Genomic DNA, 18,046 nt, shown 5'->3' with positions numbered 1-18,046 from the left:
CCAGGAATATACACTCTGCATTACTCTGCTTACCTAACAGCCCTGATATCTCTGTTCCGCACGCTAGAGATTTATCCGTGGTCACCTGGATTGGAGTTCTGGGAGGTGTTAAGACGTCTCTCGGTTTTACTTCCACAGATGGTCATTTATTGTGTACAGAGTTTACTTACTTTTTAGAGGGCAACCCATTTTCCTGTTTTGCTGTTGTCGTTGGCTATTGTTGGCTGTCGTTGGGAGAAGCTCATTGCTTCTCTGTCACTGCCAACAAGCTGGTTTTCTTGCAGGAACACATCTGTTCAAATCTCCTGGTTTAAGGTCAGACAGGGACAAGTGGTGCCCTCTGGTCGGAATCTCACTTCTGTTTTTCTTGCTCACTGGAAGGGAAGGAGTAAATAAATGGACAGTGTTTTCCTATTTTGGAAAAGTAGTTTTTCAGTTATTTTTGACTTATATTTAAGATTTCTTATAACATTCGATCCTTTACTCCCCCCACACTGAATCCCTCACAACTATGACAATCATTTACTTTTATTTTTTACTATTTTATTTTTTAAAATTATTACTTTTATTATTGTTTATTTTTATTATAAAGGCGATATTTTTATAGAAAACTCAGAAACCAAAGTAACATTATGTATATATATTAGAGTAAAAGAAATTCTTCCAATCAGGATGATTTATTCTATTTCTGGTAATAATAATTACCTACAAAACAGTCATAAGAAAGCAGTATACTGCTCTATTGCAGAGTTTCAGACTGATCACTTATACCAATGTACTGAGACTCTAAAATAGCCTTTGGCTTAAAGGATTATAAACCCTTCTACCATAAAGATACATGCGCACATATATTTATTGCAGTACTATTTACAATAGCAAAGACTTGGAACAAACCCAAATGCCCATCAATGATAGACATGGTGGATAAAGAAAATGTGACACTTACACATCATGGAATACTATGCAGCTGTAAAAAAGAATGGGTTCATGTCCTTTGCAGGGACATGGATGATGCTGGAAACCATCATTCTCAGCAAACTAACACAGGAACAGAAAACCAAACACTGCATGTTCTCACTCGTAAGTGGGAGTTAAACAATGAGAACACATGGACACAGGAAGGGGAACATCACACACCGGGGCCTGTTGGGGGTTGGGGAGCAAGCGGAGTGAGAGCATTAGGACAAATACCTAATGCATCGGAGGCTTAAAACCTAGATGATGGGTTGATGGGTCCAGCAAACAACCATGGCATGTGTAAACCTACATAACAAATCTGCACATTCTACACATGTATCCCAGAACTTAAAGTATAATTTTAAAAAAAATGCTTTCGGCTTAATATCATTAGAGATTGAGGCAAATTTCAAGAACTGATATCTTTGTTTATTTATTTAATTATGGAAACTAGCTCTAGACATCAGCAGAGATGATATCCTAAGACACAGGGGAGTGGGGGAGCTGCAGGGAGCTCCAGAGAAGCCTGTCTCCATGTGTGTTTAAATCTTTCTTCCCCCTGTCTTTCTCTGTAGTCTTCCTTCTCTTCTTCCTTCCTTTCTTTACTGCAGTCTTTTCCTTAATCAGCCTTCATAGAGAGCCAGCTGCCTTTAAAATCTATATTTATCTATATTGAACAGCTTAATATATGATTGTTTAACAACCTAATATCATTGTTTATCTGTATTGAATAGTTTCAGGTCCAGAATGGACTGAATTGACTTCTACATAAGTGGTCCTTTAATGTTTTTTTTTGAGACGGAGTCTGGCTCTGTTGCCCAGGCTGGAGTGCAGTAGCCCGATCTCGGCTTACTTCAAGCTCTGCCTCCCGGGTTCAGGCCATTCTCCTGCCTCAGCCTCCGGAGTAGCTGGGACTACAGGCGCCCGCCACCTCGCCCGGCTAGTTTTTTTGTATTTTTTAGTAGAGACGGGGTTTCACTCTGTTAGCCAGGATGGTCTCGATCTCCTGACCTCGTGATCCGCCCGACTCGGCCTCCCAAAGTGCTGGGATTATAGGCTTGAGCCACTGCGCCTGGCCCCTTTAGTGGTTTCTTAAGGACCAGTAGCCCTCTGCAAAACTGTAAAAGACTCTGCTAGAGAAAGGCGATAGTGCCATTCTTCATCTTCTGCTGGTTAGCCGCGCTGCCACCCACTTCTGCCTTCTAAACGGGTCCTTTCCTCAATCCCTGCCTGAGTGCTACTTCCTTCAGGAGGCCTTTCTTTCGCACTGCTCCATCCTACCTTATAAGTAGATGGGATCGCTTCTTGTCACAAATTCCAATCATATTCAGTACCAGTTTTGTAACACTTAGAGTAATCTGGCTTGTATTTGTGTACCTGTTTTATTCTTCAAATAGGTTATGGCCTCCTAAAGGCAGGTTCAAGGTCTTACTCTGAGTACTTTGCAGCTATCATGCCTTATAAATAAGAGTTGCAAGGGCTGGGCATGGTGGCTCACGCCTATAATCCCAACACTTTGGGAGGCTGAGGTAGGCAGATCACGAGGTCAGGAGATTGAGGCTATCCTGGCTAACACGGTGAAACCCCGTCTCTACTAAAAACACAAAAAATTAGCCGGGTGTGGTGGGGGGCGCCTGTAGTCCCAGCTACTCGGGAGGCTGAGGTAAAAGAATGGCGTGAACCCAGGAGGCGGAGCTTGCAGTGAGCCAAGATTGCTCCGCTGCACTCCCGCCTGAGCGACAGAGCCAGGCTCCCTCTCAGAATAAATAAATAAATAAATAAATAAATAAATAAATAAATAAATAAATAAGAATTGCTGAGTACTTATTAATCAAATTCTTTTCTTTTTTTTGGAGACAGGATCTTGCTCTGTTGCCCAGGCTGGAGTGCAGTGGCATGATAATGGCTCACTGAAGTCTTGACTTTCTGAGCTCAAGCAATCCTCCTGCCTCAGCCTCCCGAGTAGCTGGGATTATAGGCACACACCACCACACCCAGCTAATATTTTTATTTTTTTGTAGTATCTAGGTCTTGCTATGTTGCCCAGGCTGGTCTTGAACTCCTGGACTGGAGCAATCCTCCTGCTGTGGCTTCCAAAATTGTTGGGATTACAGGCATGAGCCACGGCACCTAGTGTTATTAATCAAATTCTGTAAGTTGAGTAACTATAGCCTTCTTTGCTTCACTTACATGATACTTCAATTATTCAAATGCAATGTAGATTTTACAGAGTTGTAAAGGTATAAACTAGTAATTAAAAATAAAATATTTAGCTGAGTGCGGTGGCCTGCGCCTGTAATGCCATTTACTCAGGGGGAGGATTGCGTGAGCCCAGGAGTTCAAGGGCAGCCTGGGCAACATAGTGAGACCCAGTGTCTAAAAAAAAAATAAAATATTTTTATCTGAGCATGGTGGCAAGGCTGAGGTTGGAGATGGCTTGACCCCAGGAGTTGGAAGGTGTAGTGCCCAGTGATAGTGCCTGCGTATAGCCACTGCACTCCAGCCTGGGCGACACTGCCAGACCCCTCTCTGTCCTTTTTATTTTTATTTTTTTGGTGGTGGTGTTGTCGTTGTTGAGACGGAGTCTTGCTGTCACCCAGGCTGGAGTGCAATGGCAAGATCAGCTCACTGCAACCTCCGCTTCCTGGGTTCAAACGATTCTCCTGCCTCAGCCTCGTGAATAGCTGGGATTACAGGAGCGCGCCCCCATGCCTGGCTAATTTTTTATATTTTTAGTAGAGACGGGGTTTCACCATGTTGGCCAGGCTGGTCTCGAACTCTGGACCTCAGGTGATCCGCCCACCTCGGCTTCTCAAAGTCTGGGATTACAGGCGTGAGCCACCGCTCCGGTGCCTCTCTCTGCTCTTAAAAAAAAAAAAAAAAAAAAAAAAATTGCTGGCCGGGCGCGGGCGCCTGCAATCTCAGCTACTCCGGAGGCTAAGGTAAGAGAATCACTAGAACACTGGGGGCGGAGGTTGCTGAGCCGAGATCGTGCCATTGCACTCCAGCCTGGGCGACAGAGTGAGACTCCGTCTCAAAAAAAAAAAAAAAAAAAAAAGTTTCGTAACAATACTTTGTAAACTTTAAAAAAATCTTATGTTTTACGTTTAGATGCATGAGTACAAACTGTATGAAATAATGTAACTCAGTGAGCAGTTTACTGACTAGGAAAAAGTTCCCTTCCTTGAAATCACATGGCACACCTCTGGCCTTTCCCATGCTCAGTCCCTCCCTGTGCAGGCCACCTCTGTGCAGCGAGGCACTAAGCTCTGAATCTAGGTTGACGGACTCCTCTCCTCGCCTCCGCATGGAGGTGGCTTCTCTTTTCCAAGCCTTGTGCAACAAGACCCGTCCTTGTGAGGGACCAGACAAACGCCCCATGCTCAAACTCGCTCACCCCCACCTAGTCCTCACTGCTTCCCATGGTGTGCGGAATAAAAGCGATGAGCCCAGGGAAAGCCATCGTAAACGACCGTGATTGTCTTTATGAAAGCTTGTGGCAAGATAATAATGTGGTCATGTTACGACAGTAGGAACTACGTGCAAAATCGTCTCACGTTTGTTCCCCCCTTTGAACGCTGAGTTACAATAATTTAAGTTGAAACCATGAAGAACTGCTTCTAAAATGCCAAAAAGACCAAAGATTGATTTAATATACCTTCAGTAGTCATTTCGAAGGACGGTAATAATTTTAAAAATCCCAGTAGACTTTTCTTTTTTTGGCCATGGTTGGAAGTGGGGTTGACCTTCAAACTTGGTGGTTTCAAGCAACGCTTAAGTGTGAATTAATATGATGTGAAGAAATAATACTAGCCTCATTCTCTTGCAGTCTAATCACAGCCTTTTCCCCAGCCCCAGGGGAGGGAGCCTTTAATAAGGGTCTGTGTAAACTGATGCCCAGGCAGCAGGATACGGAGGAGCATTGCTCCGACAAGTTAAGACGGAGGAAACAGCAACCCAAAGGGCAGCCCCCGAAACAAAGTTGTTCAAACAAGCCGATGCAGACGAGCGCCATGGCCCTGCTGGCGCGGATCCTAAGAGCCGGGCTGCGGCCGGCGCCCGAGCGGGGTGGGCTCCTGGGTGGCGGGGCCCCGCGGCGGCCCCAACCCGCAGGCGCACGGCTCCCGGCGGGGGCGCGGGCCGAGGACAAAGGCGCGGGGCGGCCGGGGGCGCCGCCGGCCGGGGGCCGGGCCGAGGGTCCCCGGAGCCTCGCCGCCATGCCGGGGCCGCGGACCCTCGCCAACCTGGCGGAGTTCTTTTACAGGGACGGCTTCAGCCGCATCCACGAGATCCAGGTAGCGCGCGCCGCGCCGGGAGGGAGCCAGCCGGGGCTGCTGCCCTGAGGGCTGACGGCGCGGGCGGGAGGGCGCCAGGGAGGGGAGCGGGGTGGGGGAGTCCCAGGGAGGGGCGGCGGGCAGGGCTCCCCGGGCACGGGGCGCCGCGGTGGGTGGGGGGAACCGGACTGGGGTTGTCCGGTTAAGGTTCGCAGGAAGGGGCGCTGAGGAGAGGACGCCGGGAAGGAGATCCGGGGTGGAGGAGGCTGGAACGAGGAGCGGGGCGGGGGCGTTGGGGAGGGGTCTCCCACAAGGGGACCCCGGAGAGGGGCAGCAGGCAGAGGGAGCTGAGGAACGGGGCCAGAAAGAACGGCTGGGAAGAGGCAGGGGGAATGGGTGTCTCGGGAGGTGGCGGCCGGGAGGGGTCCCCTGGAGGAGCCCCAGCAGGGATCCTTAGGCAGGAGGTTGCGGGGAGGGGAGTCAGGGCTGGGCTTTCGGCGAGCGGTAGCCGGAGAGGCGGCGGGCGGTGTCTCCAGGGACGGGTCCCGGGGAGGGACCCAGGCCGGGGTTGCCTGGTTAGGGAACCTGGGGAGGGGGCGCCGCGAAGGGAAACCAGGAATGGGACTGCGGGGAGGGCACCAGGGCTGAGGACCCGGAGCAGGAGACTTGGGGAGGGGCAGCGGGCGCCTGGTGGACGCCGCCGGGGCCGGGGAGTGGAGCGCGTGCGGGACCCACGGAGCTAGGGCGGAGGGGGCTGCGGCCCGGGGCCGGCCAGAGGGGAGCGCTAGGCTCTGCGGAGCTCGGTGTCCTTCGGTAGCCGAGACCGTGTTGTACTCATTTCCAGTCCTTTTTGTATTTTGTAATGGCGGGGGGAGAGGGGACGGAGGCTCGGGGTTCCATAGACTCTAAGCCGGAGTTGGGGTCGACACCCGGAGTTCGCGCGGGGACTGGAGGCAGGGACGCGGGAGGAACCCAGGGGTCCCAGCCACCCGCCAGGGCGTTCGGGCCGGCGAATTCCGCACGCTTCCCACCTGGAGCCTGAGTGCCGTCCTTCCCACGCCCACCTCGGTTGCGCCCTTCGTGGCAGGGGCAGGGCACCCGAGTCGCAGCCGTGCCCTCCGATACCTTTGCCCATCACCCGCCTCCCCGGGTGCCCGGCCCAGCACGCGCTGTTATTTCTGGGATGGGGGCTTTTGGCGTCTTCCGAGAACGCCCCCTTCTCCTCCCACCCAGCCCTGTCCTTCTGTCTAGAGTTCCGGTCCTTCAAGACCCTTCTCCATCGAAGCCTCTTCTAACTACCTACCTGGGTTTCAGTCATTCATTCGTTCCATCAGCCATTCAGTCAATGAACGTGACGGAGAAGCCCCAAACCTCATTAATGGAAAAACGGGCGCGCGTGGAGCAATTTTAATTCGGCCGGGAATTAAAATTTAATTTAATTTTAATGCCGGGAAGTCCCAACCGTCCCTTCTCAAGTCCGCCACACCAACCCTACACAATTCCAAACCCCCGCCCCCACCCCAATGCTTAGAGGACTCAAAAATGATTTTCTATGTAGAATCTGATAAGACATCAGGATGGCAACTTTCAAATACAGTAAAAACTGTTTTCTTATTTGCTGTTGATGGGTTCAATACAGCCTACTTTCTAAAGTGTAATTTAATTTTTCTTTTATCCACCCTTACTGCCATCTGCTTTTTTCCTCACACCTCACCCAGAGTTTGTTCGATGGGCACAGGTTTCTTTGAGACGGACCCTGTTAAAGCCTGTACCCACTCAGGATGTGTGGCAGTTTAGATGGGTATTTTCCATTCACCCGCCCTGCCGCCAGCCCTCACCCTGAGCTCAGCCCCTCCTGCCCGCTGCTCAGACATTTTCCTTCACCACACCCAGGGCCCTGGGGCACAGAGCAGAGAGTCACAACTGACTGACTCACTTGGTGCCTTCTCACCACGCACAGACAGGACCTGAAGATTAAAGGAAATAAAGGAAAAGTTCTTTTCCTTTACTCTCCAAGTGACACTACCCCAACCCTCAAATAGGGTACTTGTGGGAACTCTCACCTTCCTGCAGCCCCTCTGAGGAATCCCAATTTCGAACACATGATTCTAGAAAAACCCTGTCTTCCAGCTCTCCAGGTTGCTCATTGTTCTGTGACCCATCACATCCAGTTCACTTGCGCTCCCCTTGCAATCATAGAATGTTAGCTAAACAAGGGCTCTTAGAATTCACCTATACAGCTCACCTCTCATTTTACAGACGGAAAAAGCTGGGTGGTTACCTAAGCGACTTGCCTAAGGTCAGGCAGCTGGTGACTGGCAGAGTAGAAATCATAATCTGGGTCACTAGATGCTGTTTAGGGTGTGGTAGAGCAGCAGGATGGCTGATACCAGGAGTGCTGCCCTCCAATAGGGGCCCTCTGCAGCCACCTGTGGAGCCTTGGGCTAGTCACTTATTCTCTCTGCACCTCAGTTTTCTCATCTGTAAAGGAGATTTAGCAATCCCCATTCCTCTCGTGGGTTATGATAAGGTCAAATAAGCTTAGTGTTATGAAACTGTAATAATAACACGTAATAATGATCAGTATTTCTAGAATTCTTTTCACGTGCCAGGCACAGTTTCAAGTCTTACATGAAACTTATTTCTCCATTTTTTGGGTGAGGAAACTGAGGCATAGTGGGACCTAACTTCTAAAGGTTATTCAGCTGGTAAACTGTGAGCCCAGATTCAAACTCCAGAATCTGTGCTCTTAACATCCAAGCAAACTCTAAGTACTGTGCCCACCAGACCCACCACCAGAAAGTGATGAAAACTGTCTGTATCATTTCTACCTCCAGTTTGCTTGTGCAGATTGTACCCAACTCAGTAGCTGGATTTGCGTGAGGAGTGGCCCATTTCCCAGTAGTTCTTGTTACCAGTCATTCCGTCAGTGGGCCCTTTTAGAGACTTGAACTCTTTGGGGGCCACTTATTTATTAGGCAGAAGTGATTCCTTGAAGATGGACTCATTCCAGTTTAGTCTGAGTGTCTTCATTTTCAGGTCTGCAGAAGGAGTGAGTAAAAGACTAGAGGAATGACAGTGCTCCTGGCCTGCTGTTTCTGAGATTGAGAGTTGGAGTGGTAAGAAAACTGGGCTGATAGCCAAGAGAGTCTTAGTAACTTTCCCCAGCCCAGCCCTGTCTGTGTTATGCTGAGCCATGTTAGAGGCTCATTGCTTTGTGTTTTAATTGAAAAATTTAGTCCATTTACATTTATTGTGATTTCTTTTTATGGAGGGGGTAACAGCTTTCTTAAGATATAATTAACATACCATATAATTCATCCATTTAAAGTGTGCAAAAATCACCACAGCCAACTTGTAGAACATTTTCACGACCTCAAAAAGAAATCCCATATCCATCAGCTATCACCCCCAACTCTCCTATTCCCCCTGCTTTAGGCAACCATCAAGCTACTTCCTGTATCTATAGATTGGTTTATTCTGGACACGTCATATAAATGGAATCATGTAATATGTGGTCTTTTATGGGTGGTTTCTGTCACTTGAAACATTTCAGTATAATGTTTTTAAGGTTTACCCATGTTGTAGCATGTATCAGTACCTCATTCTTTTTATGGACAAATAATATTGCAGTGTATGACTATACCACGTTTTACTTATCCATTCATCAGTTCATAGACATTTGGATTGTTTCCACCTTTTAGCCATAATGAATAATGTTGCTATGAACTTTTGTGTGTAAGGTTTTGTGTAGACATGTATTTTCATTTCTCTTGGATATGTATCTAGGAGTGGAACTGTTGGGTCAAATAGTAATTCTACATTTAACCTTTTGAAGAACTGCCAGACTATTTTCCAGAGTGTCTGCACCATTTTACATCCCCATCAATATTGTAAGAGGGTTCTGATTTTTCTACATCCCTGTCAACATTTGTTACTACTTGTCCTTTTGATTATGGCCATTCTAGTGGGTGTGAAGTGCTATCTCTCCCTGATGACTAAGGATGTTGAGCATATTTTCATGTGCTTATTTACCATTTGTATATCTTCTTTGGAGATATGTCCATTGAAATCCTTTGCCCAGTTTTTAATTGCATTCTTTTCTCTCTCCTTCCTTCCTTCTTTCCTCCCTCCCTTCCTTCCTTCCTCTACTGATTTGTAAGTTTTTATATATTCTAGGTACAAGTCCCTTATCTGATATGTGCTCTGCAAATATTTTCTCCATCTGAAGGGTTGTTTTTGCTTTCTTTTTTTAAATTTTATTTTTATTTTTTAATGAGACAGGGTCTTGCTATGTTGGACAGGCTGGGCTCAAGCAATCCACCTGCCTTGGCCTCCCAGAGTGCTAGGATTACATGCATGAGCCATCGTGCCCGGCCTTGTTTTCACTTTCTTAATAGTGTTCTTTGAAGCATAAAAGTTTTAAATTTTGATGAAGTCCAATTATCATTTTTTTTCTTTTGTTACTTGTACTGTAGGGATCATATCTTAAGACATTATGCCAAACCCAAGGTCATGAAGATTTACCCTTATGTTTTCTTCAAAGAGTCTATAATTTTAGCATTTACATTTAGATCTTTGAGATAATTTTTTATATGGTGTGAGAAAAAGGTATAAATTGATTCTTTGCTTGTGGCTATTCAGTTGTCCCTGTGCCATTTGTTTAAGAGACTATTAAATCCTTTTCCTATTGAATTATCTTGGTACTCTTGATGAAAATCAATTGACCATAGGTATTTGGGTCTTAATTCTAAGCCAATGATTATGCCATTACTGCACTGTCTTGGTTACTGTAGCTTTGTACTAAGTCTTTTTTTTTCTTTATTTCCTCTAAAAAAAACCAAACCAAAACAAAAAACGGATACATGTGCAGAACGTGCAGGTTTGTTACATAGATGTACATGCACCATGGTGGTTTGCTGCACCTATTGACCCATCTAAGTTTCCTCCCCTCAACCCCCACCCCAACAGGCCCTGGTGTGTGTTATTCCCCTCTCTGTATTCTTGTGTTCTTAATATTCAACTCCCACTTATGAGAAAGAACATGCAGTGTTTGGTTTTCTGTTCCTGTGTTAGTTTGCTGAGGATGATGGCTTCTAGCTTCATCCATGTCCCTGCAAAGGACATGATCTCATTCCTTTTTATGGCTACATAGCATTCCATGGTGTAAATGTACCACATTTTCTTTATCCAGTCTATCATTGATGGGCATTTGGGTTGGTTCCATGTCTTTGCTATTGTAAATAGTACTGCTGTAAAAATATGTGTGCATGTGTTTTTATAGTAGAATGATTTATATTCCTTTGAGTATATATCCAGTAATGGGATTGCTGAGTCAAATGGTGTTTCTGGTTCTAGATCCTTGAGGAATTGCCATACTGTCTTCCACAATGGTTGAACTAATTTACATTCCCAACAACAGTGTAAAAGTGTTTCAGTTGCTCCACGGCCTTGGCAGCATCTATTCCTGACTTTTTAATAATCACCATTCTGACTAGTGTGAGATGGTATCTCATTGTGGTTTTGATTTGCATTTCTCTGATGATTAGTGATGTTGAGCTTTTTTTCATGTTTGTTGGCTACATAAACGTCTTCTTTTGAGAAGTATCTGTTCATATCCTTTGCCCACTTTTCGATGGGAGTGTTTTTTTTTTTTTCCTGTAAATTTGTTCAATTTCCTTGTAAATTCCAGCTATTAGACCTTTGTCAGATGGGTAGATTGCAAAAACTTTCTCCCATTCTGTAGGTTGCCTGTTCACTCTGATGATAGTTTTTTTTTTTTTGCTGTGCAGGAGCTCTTTAATTAGATCCCAGTTGTCATTTTGGCTTCTGTTGCAATTGCTTTTCGTGTCTTTGTCAGGAAATCTTTGCTGATGCCTATGTCTGAATGGTATTGCCTAGGTTTTCTTCTAGAGTTTTTATGGTTTGGGGTTTTACATTTGAGTCTTTAATTCATCTTGAGTTAATTTTTGTATAAGGTGTAGGGAAGGGGTCCAGTTTCAGTTTTATGCATATGGTTAGCTGGTTTTCCCAGCACCATATACTAAATAGGAGTTCCTTTCCTCATTGCTTGTTTTTGTCAGGTTTGTCAAAGAGCAGATGGTTGTAGATGTGTGGTTTATTTCTGAGGTCTCTGTTCTGCTCTATTGGTCTATATGTCTGTTTTGGTACCAGTACTATGCTGTTTTGGTTACTGTAGCCTTGTAGTATAGTTTAAAGTCAGGTATCGTGATGCTTCCAGCTTTGTTCTTTTTGCTTAGGATTGTCTTGGCTATATGGGGTCTTCGATTCCATATGAAATTTAAAGAATTTTTTTCTAATTCTGTGAAGAATGTCAGTGGTGGTTTGATGGGAATAGCATTGAATCTATAAATTACTTCCGGTAGTATGGCCATTTTCACGAATGGATTCTTCCTCTCCATAAGGATGGAATGTTTTTCCATTTGTTTGTGTCCTCTCTTATTTTCTTGAGCAGTGATTTGTGGTTCTCCCCTAAGAGGTCCTTCACATTCCTTGTTAGTTGTATTCCTAGATATTTTATTCTCTTTGTAGTGATTGTGAATGGGAGTTCATTCATGATTTGGCTCTCCGCTTGCCTATTGTTGGTGTAAAGGAATGCTTGTGATTTTTGCACATTGATTTTATATACTGAGACTTTGCTGAATTTGCTTATCAGCTCAAGGAGTTTTTGGGCTGAGATGATGGGGTTTTCTAAATATACAATAATGTCATGTGCAAACAGAGATAACTCAATTTCCTCTCTTCCTATTTGAATACCCTTTCTTTCTTTCTCTTGTCTGATTGCCCTGATCAGAACTTCCAATACTGTGTTGAATAGGAGTGTTAAGAAAGGTCATCCTTGTCTTGAACCAGTTTTCAAAGGGAATGCTTCCAGCTTTTGTCCATTCAATATGATATTGTCTGTGGGTTTATCATAAATAGCTCTTATTATTTTGAGATATGTTCCATCAGTACCTAGTTTATTGAGATTTTTTTAACGTGAAGGGATGTTGAATTTTATCAAAGGCCTTTTCCGCATCTATTGAGATAATTATGTAATTTTTGTCCTTGGTTCTGTTTATGTGATGGATTACGTTTATTGATTTGTGTATGTTAAACTAGCCTTGCATCCCAGGGATGAAGCTGGCTTGATCGTGGTGGATAAGATTTTTGATGTGCTGCTGAATTCGGTTTGCCAGTATTTTATAGAAGACTTTTGCATCGATGTTCATCAGGGATATTGGCCTGAAGTTTTCTTTTTTTGCTGTGTCTCTTCCTGGTTTTGGTATCAAGATGATTCTGGCTTCATAAAATGAGTTAGGGAGGAGTCCCTCCTTTTCAATTGTTTGGAATAGTTTCAGAAGGAACGGTGCCAGCTCCTCTTTGTATTTCTGGTAGAATTTAGCTGTGAATCCATCTAGTCCTGGGCTTTTTTTTGGTTGGTAGACTATTAATTAATGCCTCAATTTCAGAGCTTGCTATTGGTCTATTCAGGTATTAAATTTCTTCCTGGTTTAGTCTTGGTAGGGTATATGCATCCAGGAATTTATCCATTTCTTCTAGATTTTCTAGTTTATTTACATAGGGGTGTTTATAGTATTCTCTGATGGTAGTTTGTGTTTCTGTGGGGTCAGTGGTGATACCCCCTTTATCATTTTTTTATTGTGTCTATTTGATTCTTCTCTCTTTCCTTCTTTATTAGTCTAGCTAATAGTCTATTTTGTTATTTTTTTCCAAAAACCGGTTCCTGGATTCATTGATTTTTTTTTTTGGAGGATTGTTCATGTCTCTATCTCCTTCAATTTTTCTCTGATCTTAGTTATTTCTTGTCTTCTGCTAGCTTTTAGATTAGTTAGCTCTTGCCTCTTTAGCTCTTTTAATTGTGATGTTAGAGTGTCAATTTGAGGTCTTTCTAGCTTTTTGATTTGGGCATTTAGTGCTATAAATTTCCCTCTTAACACTGCTTTAGCTGTATCGCAGATATTCTGGTACGTTGTCTCTTTGTTCTCATTGGTTTCAAAGAGCTTCTTGATTTCTGCCTTAATTTCATTATTTACTCAGGAGTCATTCAGGAGCAGGCTGTTCAATTTCCATGAAATCGTGTGCCTTTTTTTTTTTTTTTTTTTTTTGAGACGGAGTCTCGCTCGCTCTGTTGCCCAGGCTGGAGTGCAGTGGCCGGATCTCAGCTCACTGCAAGCTCCGCCTCCCGGGTTTACGCCATTCTCCTGCCTCAGCCTCCCGAGTAGCTGGGACTACAGGGGCCGGCCACCTCGCCCGGCTAGTTTTTTTTTTTTGTATTTTTTTAGTAGAGACGGGATTTAACGGGGTTAGCCAGGATGGTCTCGATCTCCTGACCTCGTGATCCGCCCGTCTCGGCCTCCCAAAGTGCTGGGATTACAGGCTTGAGCCACCGCGCCCGGCCTAATCGTGTGCTTTTGAGTGAGTTTCTTAATCCTGAGATCGAATTTCATTGCATTGTGGTCAGAGTGTTATGATTTCAGTTATTTTGCACTTGCTGAGGAGTTTATGTGGTACCCATCTTCTGAAGTGTACTTCTGTCAATTTGTCCATCTGATCCTCCATCTAGTTCTGCGCTCTTGATGGAGAGACATTGTGATTATTTGGAGGAGAAGAGGCACTGAGGTCTTTTGGGTTTTCAGCATTTTTTTGATGATTCTTTCTTATCTCTGTGAGTTTGTCTAGTTTCAGTCTTGAGGCTGCTGACCCTTAGATGGGGGTTTTATGGGGCCTTTTTGTTGTTGTTGTTGTTATCGATGCTGTTGTTGTCGCTTTCTGTTTGTTTTTCTTTCAATAGTCGGGTCCCTCTTCTGTAGGGCGGCTGCAGTTTGCAGGGGGTTCACTTCAGGCCCTATTCATCTGATTCGCTCCTGTGCCTGGAGATATCACTCAAGGAGGCTGGAGTGCAGCAATGATGGGTGTCTGTTCCTTCTTCTGGGACCTCTGACCTCAAGGGATACCAACCTGATGCCAGTAGGATTGCTCCTGTATAGGGTGTCTGACAACCCCTATTGGAGGTTCTCACCTAGTTGAATGGCATGGGGAGCAGGAGCCATTTAATGAAGCACTTTGTCCCTTGGTGGAGAGGGTGTGTTTTGCTGGGGGGAAACCCACTAGTCTGGGCTGCCTGGATTCCTCAGAACTGCCTGGAGAAGAGGATAAGTCTGCTGGTCCGCAGGGACTGTGGCCACCCCTTCCCCCAGGGGCTCAGGCCTAGGGAGATCAGGGTTCTGCCCCTGAGCCTTTGGCTGGAATTGTTGGAGATCCTGTTGGGAATTCCCCACCACTGAGGAGAAGGATGGATCAGGGTTAGACTTGAAGAGGCACTCTAGCTGCCGACTGCCACAGCTGGTGTGTTCAGCTGTGGAGATAAGTCTTGGGACCAAGCTGTTCAACCTCCTTGGCTCCAGCAAAGGAAAAGTGCAGCCTGGAGCTATAGAAATGGGCACCACCCTTCCCCCACCCAGGGAGCTTAGGCTGTTAGGCAGTTGTGAGTCCCAGTTCAGGCTGCTGCCCCTCCCCCAAGGAGCTCAAATGGCTTAGACAGCAGGCAGCTGCAGCTGGTGCTGGTCGCCCCTCCCCTAGGGAGTTCAGTAGGCTTAAGCAGATTCCAGCTGAGAGGCTGTAGGAATCTGTGCATACCAGGGTTGGGACGCTTGGCCCAGGTGGTATGGGTTCTTCCGATCTGTGGGTTGCACAGTTTTGTGGAAAAAGCACAGTTTCCCCAGCTGGGTAGCCCGCTCACTCACCACTTCCCTTGGCGGTGGGGAGGGGGTTCCCCTTCCCGTGTGGCTCTCAGGTGGGCCACCATACTACTGTTCTTCCTTCTCTCCATGGGTTATGCCAGCCTTCTAGTCAATTTTGAGGAGAGAGCTTGGATACCCTGGCTACCAGTGAAGGATTCACATGCTTATTAAGGTTTTTTTGGGAGCCTGTGAGCACCACTGCTTCTAGTTGGCCATCTTGGCCCCTCTCCCATAGTACTAAGTCTTGAAACAGGAAATTGGGGGTCCACCAGCTTTTTTCTTTTTTCAAGATTGTTTAGGCTATTCTGGGTCTGTTGCATTTTCATATGAATTTCAGGATCAGCTTATCAGTTTCTACAAAGAAGCCCACTGGAATTATGACAGGGATTGCCCTGAATCTATGTACACTTTGAGGTGTATTTCTATTTCAACAATATTAAGTCTTCCAATCCATGAACATGGGATGTCTTGCCATTTGTTTCATGTCTTGCCATTTCTTTCAGACTTCTTTAAACAATGTTTTGTAGATTCCTTTAAACAATGTTTTGTAGATTTCTTTAAATAATGTTTTGTAGATTACTTTAGACAGTGTTTTGTAGTTTTCAGAGTATAGGTTTTACACTTCTGTTAAATTTATTTCTAAGAATTTTATTTATTTATTTATTTTTTGTGACAGTCTTGCTCTGTTACCCAGGCCTGAGTGCGGTGGTACAATCTTCACTCACTGCCACCTCCACCTCCCGAGCTCACATGATCCTCCCACCTCAGCCTCCTGAGCAGTTGGGACTACAGGCTCACACTGCTGTCTCACTAATTTTTGTATATATATGTTTTTTTTTTTTTGAGATACAGTTTCGCTCTTGTCACCCAGGATGGAGTGCAATGGTGTGGTCTTGTGGCTCACTGCAGCCTCCGCCTCCTGGGTTCAAGCGATTCTACTGCCTCAGCCTCCCGAGTAGCTGGGATTATAGGTGCACACCACCATGCCTGGCTAATTTTTGTATTTTTAGTAGAGATGGGGTTTCACCATGTTAGTTAGGCTGGTCTCAAACTCTTGACCTCAGGTGATCCACTCGTCTTGGCCTCCCAAAGTGCTGAGAGTACAGGCATGAGCCTCTGCACCCAGCCACGTATTTTTTTTACAGACAGAATTTTGCCATATTGCCCAACCTGATCTCGAACTCCTGTGCTCAAGCAATCCACCCACCTAAGCCTCCCAAAAGTGCTGGGATTACAGACAGGTATGAGTCACTGCAGCTGGTCAAGTACTTTATTCTTTTTGATGCTATTGTAAATTGAATTGCTTTTTAAATTTCATTTTGGATTGTTCGCTGCTAGTGTATAGAAATGCAATTGATTTTTGTATATTGTTTTGTGTCCTATTGAACTTGTTTATTAGTTCTAATAGTTTTTTAGTAAGTTCCTTAGGATTTTCTATATGTGAGATCATGTCTTCTGCCAATAGAGACAGCCTGAGTTCTTCTGTTCCAATCCAGATGACTTTTCCTTCATTTTCTTGCTGGGAGTCGGTTTAGAGGCTCGTTACAGATTGTCCACAGAGGAGGCTTGTTACAGATTGTCCACGGAGGGGGCCCGTTACAGATTGTCCACGGAGGGGGCCCGTTACAGATTGTCCACGGAGGGGGCCCGTTACAGATTGTCCACGGAGGGGGCTCGTTACAGATTGTCCACGGAGGGCTTGCTCCGTGGAGATGGCTTGGTACTGCTTAGGTAGATAGAGCTGTTGGGCCCATGGGAAGGTGCTGGCAGACAGGGCCCTGTGTGCTCTGGACATTTGTCTTTTATAATGACATTTCTCTCTTGTTGCTTCACACAGCTAAGGTAGTTTTAAAAACATATCCCTAAAGAATAAGAAAACTTCCACGATCATGCCTGTAATCCCAGGACTTTGGGAGGCTGAGGCAGGAGGAACCCTTGAGGCCAAGAGTTCGAGACCAGCCTGGCAACATTGAGAGACCCCTGTCTCTACAAAAAATAAAAAATTAGCTGGGCGTGGAGGTGTGCACCTGCAGTCCTAGCTACTTGGGAGGCCAAGGTGGGAGGATCGCCAGGGCCCAGGAGTTGGAGGCTGCAGTGAGCTATGTTCATGCCACTGCACTCCAGCCTGGGCAACAGAGCAAGACCATGTCTCTAAAAACAAACAAACAAACAAAAACAACAAAAAAGAGATGGTTGTGTGAAAACATGTTTATCTCAGCAATATGCAAATTGCTGCTCTGATTCAGTTCTGTATTAGATAGCACTTCCCTCTGCCCCAATTTTCTGCTCCTCTAGCACACAGGGATGTTTATGTTAAAGGTATATCATACCTATGTGTTTTTTCCTTTTTTGATTTCTCCATGGTATTGCAGCAGAAGCACACACAGGAATATGGAAAAATCTTCAAGTCTCACTTTGGTCCTCAGTTTGTAGTATCTATTGCAGACCGCGATATGGTGGCTCAGGTGCTCCGGGCGGAGGGCGCTGCGCCCCAGAGAGCCAACATGGAGTCCTGGCGGGAGTACCGAGACTTGCGGGGGAGAGCCACCGGGCTCATCTCGGCGTGAGTATGTGGGCCCGTGCTGAGCCAGGGGCTGCAGGGGGAGCTCGGGGGGAGGCCCCCTCCTCCAAAGCTGGGTTCCAAAAATCCAGCTCTTAGAAAAGCACAGAAACCACCCCCCAATGGAATGATATCTGACAGTCTCCTTGTGTGATCTGGCAGACACAGGAGCCCTGCTGGGTTTTCTGGCTCCTCCTCCGTGCCAAGTTGTCCCGTCAAGAACCAGGAGGGGAGAAGCTGTCTCGGTGGTGGGCAGAGCTCTTCGGAAGCAGTGCTTCGTGGTGTCCATTCAGTGACAACCGAGGCAGACAAAGCTCGCAGCGCCCTTGTCTGTGTACAGGGGAGGGAGGTGGTCACTATTTCAGGAAAATCCCTTTGAGGAGGAGCTCAGAACCTCCAGCCTTGGTTGCCACGTGGTGATTTTCCTGTCTCGTAGCAGACTGTGATTATTCATTTTGAACTAGCGTCACCAACACCTCTGTGCCTTCCAA

At 45.8% G+C, this 18,046-nt stretch overlaps 1 protein-coding gene across 2 annotated transcripts in view; it reads left to right on the top strand.

Annotated features, from left to right (window-relative positions):
- The first annotated feature begins 4,970 nt into the window (after positions 1 to 4,970).
- The window catches only part of LOC111551563 (cytochrome P450 27C1), a 29,695-nt gene continuing 16,619 nt past the window's right edge, over positions 4,971 to 18,046 (top strand). The window contains exons 1-2 of one of the 2 annotated variants that reach the window (XM_031936407.1): positions 4,971 to 5,252; positions 17,368 to 17,558. In XM_031936407.1, coding sequence (XP_031792267.1) covers positions 4,971 to 5,252; positions 17,368 to 17,558 — 473 coding nt within the window. The remainder of the gene's footprint in view (positions 5,253 to 17,367; positions 17,559 to 18,046) is intronic. The other variant, XM_023225567.2, reaches the window with a different exon arrangement.

The sequence above is a fragment of the Piliocolobus tephrosceles genome, chromosome 11 (genome assembly GCF_002776525.5).
Source record: "Piliocolobus tephrosceles isolate RC106 chromosome 11, ASM277652v3, whole genome shotgun sequence".
In the NCBI taxonomy this organism is placed as follows: domain Eukaryota; kingdom Metazoa; phylum Chordata; class Mammalia; order Primates; family Cercopithecidae; genus Piliocolobus; species Piliocolobus tephrosceles.
Note: the sequence above shows the minus strand (reverse complement) of the source record. Positions and strands in the feature narration are given on the sequence as shown.